At 36.0% G+C, this 5,000-nt stretch overlaps 1 protein-coding gene across 1 annotated transcript in view; it reads left to right on the top strand. All coding sequences in view use genetic code 11, as the record gives it.

The window, feature by feature from the left end:
- ycf2 (hypothetical protein RF2) overlaps window positions 1–5,000 on the top strand; it is a 6,858-nt gene that overhangs the window by 788 nt on the left and 1,070 nt on the right. Inside the window, exon 1 of the mRNA in view lies at window positions 1–5,000. This exon is cut by the window's left edge and continues 788 nt beyond it; it is cut by the window's right edge and continues 1,070 nt beyond it. Within this exon, the coding sequence (YP_003434383.1) occupies window positions 1–5,000 (5,000 nt within the window).

Raw genomic sequence — 5,000 nt, forward strand, 5'->3', positions numbered from 1 at the left:
GATTTATTATCTCATGTTTGCTTTTCGTGAAAAAATACCAAAGGAAGTGGAGGGTTTCTTCAAACAACAAGGGACTGGGTCAATTATTCAATCAAATGATATTGAGCATGTTTCGCATCTCTTCTTGAGAAACAAGCGGGCTATTTCTTTGCAAAATTGTGCTCAATTTCATATGTGGCAATTCCGTCAAGATCTCTTCGTTAGTTGGGGGAAGAGTCCGCACGAATCGGATTTTTTGAGGAACATGTCACGAGAGAATTGGATTTGGTTAGACAATGTGTGGTTGGGAAACAAGGATCGGTTTTTTAGCAAGGTACGGAATGTATCATCAAATCTTCAATATGATTCCACGAGATCTAGTTTCATTCAAGTAACGGATTCTAGCCAATTGAAAGGATCTTCTGATCAATCCAAGGATTCTTTCGATTCCATTAGGAATGAGGATTCGAAATATCACACATTGATCAATCAAAGAGAGATTCAACAACTAAAAGAAAGATCGATTCTTTGTTGGGATCCTTCCTTTCTTCAAACGGAACGAACAGAGATAGAATCAGAGCGATTCCTTAAAATCCTTTCTGGATATTCCTCAATGTGCCGACTATTCATGGAACGTGAGAAGCAGATGAATAATCATCTGCTTCCGGAAGAAATCGAAGAATTTCTTGGGAATCCTGCAAGAGCCACTCGTTCTTTTTTCTCTGACAGATGGTCAGAACTTCATCTGGGTTCGAATCCTACTGATAGGTCTACTAGAGATCAGAAATTGTTGAAAAAAGAACAAAAGAAACATCTTGCTTTTTCCAGGCGATCGGAAAAGAAAGAAATAGTGAATTTATTCAAGATAATTATGTACTTACAAAATACCGTCTCAATTCATCCTATTTCATCCTATCGAGGATGTGATATGGTTCCAAAGGGTGAACTGGACAGTTCCAATAAGATTTCATTCTTGAACAAAAATCCATTTTGGGGTTTATTTCATCTATTCCATGACCGGAACAGGGGGAGATACACGTTACACCACGATTTTGAATCAGAAGATCTATTTCAAGAAATGGCAGATCTATTCACTCTATCAATAACCGAGCCGGATCTGGTGTATCATAAGGAATTTTATTTTTCTATGGATTCCTCCGGATTGGATCAAAAACATTTCTTGAATGAGTTATTGAACTCCAGGGATGAATCGAAAAAGCACTCTTTATTGGTTCTACCTCCTCTTTTTTATGAAGAGAATGAATCTTTTTATCGAAGGATCATAAAAAAATGGGTCCAGACCTCTTGCGGAAATAATGTGGAAGATCCAAAACCTAAAATAGTTGTATTTGCTAGCAACAACATAATGGAGGCAGTCAATCAATATAGATTGATCCGAAATCTGATTCAAATCCAATATAGCACCCATGGTTACATAAGAAATGTATTGAATCGATTCAATTGCAACTTCGAATATGGAATTCAAAGGTATCAAATAGGAAATGATACTCTGAATCATCGAACTAGAATGAAATACACGATCAACCAACATTTATCAAATTTGAAAAAGAGTCAGAAGAAATGGTTCGATCCTCTTATTTTGATTTCTCGAACGGAGAGATCTATGAATTGGGATCCTAATGTATATAGATACAAATGGTCCAATGGGAGCAAGAATTTCCAGGAACATTTGGACTATTTCATTTCTGAGCAGAATAGCCGTTTTCAAGTAGTGTTCGATCGATTACATATTAATCAATATTCGATTGATTGGTCTGAGGTTATCGACAAAAAAGATTTGTCTAAGTCACTTTGTTTATTTTTGTCCAAGTTACTTCTTTTTTTGCCCAAGTTTCTTCTCTTTTTGTCTAACTCACTTCCTTCTTTTTTCTTTGTGAGTTTTGGGGGTATCCCCATTCATAGGTCCGAGATCCACATCTATGAATTGAAAGGTCCGAATGATCCACTCTGTAATCAGTTATTAGAATCAATAGGTCTTCAAATCTTTCATTTGAAAAAAAGGAAACCCTTATTATTGGATGACCAAGATACTTCCCAAAAATCGAAATTCTTGATCAATGGAGGAACAATATCACCATTTTTGTTCAATAAGATACCAAAGTGGATGATTGACTCATTCCATACTAGAAAGAATCGCAGGAAATCTTTTGATAACACAGATTCCTATTTCTCAATGATATCCCACGATCCAGACAATTGGCTGAATCCCGTGAAACCTTTTCATAGAAGTTCATTGATATACTATTTTTATAAAGCAAATCGACTTCGATTCTTGAATAATCAATATAACTTCTGCTTCTATTGTAACAAAAGATTCCCTTTTTATGTGGAAAAGGCCCGTATCAATAATTATGATTTTACGTATGGACAATTCCTCAAAATCTTGTTCATTCGCAACAAAATCTTTTCTTTTTGCGATGGTCAAAAAAAACATGCTTTTTTGAAGAGAGATACTATTTCACCAATCGAGTTACAGGTATCTAACATATTGATACCTAACGATTTTCCGCAAAGTGGCGACGAAGGGTATAACTTCTACAAATCTTTCCATTTTCCAATTCGATACGATCCATTCGTTCGTGGAGCTATTTACTCGATCGCAGACATTTCTGGAACACCTCTAACAGAGGGACAAATAGTCCATTTTGAAAAAACTTATTGTCAACCTCTTTCAGATATGAATATACCTGATTCAGAAGGGAAGAACTTGTATCAGTATCTCAATTTCAATTCAAACATGGGTTGGATTCACACTCCATGTTCTGAGAAATATTTCCCATCCGAAAAAAGGAAAAAACGGAGTTCTTGTCTACAAAAATGCCTTGAGAAAGGTCAGATGTATAGAACCTTTCAACAAGATAGTGTTTTTTCAACTCTCTCAAAATGGAATCTATTCCAAACATATATACCATGGTTCCTTACCTCGACGGGGTACAAATATCTAAATTTCATATTTTTAGATATTTTTTCAGACCTATTGCCGATACTAAGTAGCAGCCAAAAATTTGTATCCATTTTTCATGATATTATCCATGGGTCAGATATATTATGGCGAATTCGTCAGATTCCATTGTGTCTTCCACAATGGAATCTGATAAGTGAGATTCCGGGTAATTGTTTCCATAATCTTCTTCTGTCCGAAGAAATGACTCATCGAAATAATGAGTTACTATTGATATCGACACATCTGAGATCGCTAAATGTTCAGGAGTTCTTCTATTCAATCCTTTTCCTTCTCCTTGTTGCTGGATATCTCGTTCGTACACATCTTCTCTTTGTTTCTCGAGTCTATAGTGAGTTACAGACAGAGTTCGAAAAGGTAAAATCTTTGATGATTCCATCATACATGATTGAGTTGCGAAAACTTCTGGATAGGTATCCTACATCTGAACTGAATTCTTTCTGGTTCAAGAATCTCTTTCTAGTTGCTCTGGAACAATTAGGAGATTCTCTAGAAGAAATACGGAGTTTTGCTTTTGGTAGCAACATGCTATGGGGTGGTGGTCCCGCTTATGGGGTCAAATCCATACGTTCTAAGAATCAATATTGGAATCTCATCGATCTCATAAGTATTATACCAAATCCCATCAATCGAATCGCTTTTTCGAGAAATACGAGACATCTAAGTCATCCAAGTAAAGCAATCTATTCCTTGATAAGAAAAATAAAAAACGTGAATGGTGATTGGATTGATGATCAAATAGAATCCTGGGTCTCGAACACTGATTCGATTGATGATAAAGAAAAAGAATTCTTGGTTCAGTTTTCTACCTTAACAACAGAAAAAAGGATTGATCAAATTCTATTGAGTCTTACTCATAGTGATCTTTTATCAAAGAATAACTCTGGTTATCAAATAAGTGAACAACCGGGAGCAATTTACTTACGATACTTAGTCGACATTCAAAAAAAGTATCTAATGATTTATGAATTCAATACATCCTGTTTAGTAGAAAGACGTATATTCCTTGCTAATTATCAGACAATTACTTATTCACAAACCTTGTGGGGGGCTAATAGTTTTCATTTCCCATCTCATGGAAAACCCTTTTCGCTCCGCTTAGCCCTACCTCCCCCTAGTAGGGGTATTTTAGTGATAGGTTCTATAGGAACTGGACGATCCTATTTGGTCAAATACTTAACGACAAACTCCTATGTTCCTTTCATTACAGTATTTCTGAACAAGTTCCTGGATAACAAGCCTAAGGGTTTTCTTATTGATGATAGTGACGATATTGATGATAGTGACGATATTGATGATAGTGACGATAGTGACGATATCGACCGTGACCTTGATATGGAGCTGGAGCTTCTAACTATGATGAATACGCTAACTATGGATATGATGCCAGAAATAGACCGATTTTATATCACCTTTCACTTCGAATTAGCAAAAGCAATGTCTCCTTGCATAATATGGATTCCTAACATTCATGATCTGGATGTGAATGAGTCGAATTACTTATCCCTCGGTCTTTTAGTGAACTATCTCTCCAGGGATTGTGAAAGATGTTCCACTAGAAATATTCTTGTTATTGCTTCGACTCATATTCCCCAAAAAGTAGATCCAGCTCTAATAGCTCCGAATAAATTCAATACATGCATTAAGATACGAAGGCTTCTTATTCCACAACAACGAAAACACTTTTTCACTCTTTCATATACTAGGGGATTTCACTTGGAAAAGAAAATGTCCCATACTAATGGATTCGGGTCCACAACGATGGGTTCAAATGTACGAGATCTTGTAGCACTTAACAATGAGGCCCTATCGATTAGTATTATACAAAAAAAATCCATCATAGACACTAATATAATTAGTTCTGTTCTTCATAGACAAACTTGGGATTTCCGATCTCAGGTAAGATCGGTTCAGGATCATGGGATCCTTTTCTATCAGATAGGAAGGGCTATTTCACAAAATGTACTTCTAAGTAATTGCTCCATAGATCCTATATCTATCTATATGAAGAAGAAATCATGTGACGGGGGGGATTCTT

Source organism: Vigna radiata, chloroplast (genome assembly GCF_000741045.1).
Source record: "Vigna radiata chloroplast, complete genome".
Taxonomy (NCBI): Eukaryota; Viridiplantae; Streptophyta; class Magnoliopsida; order Fabales; family Fabaceae; genus Vigna; species Vigna radiata.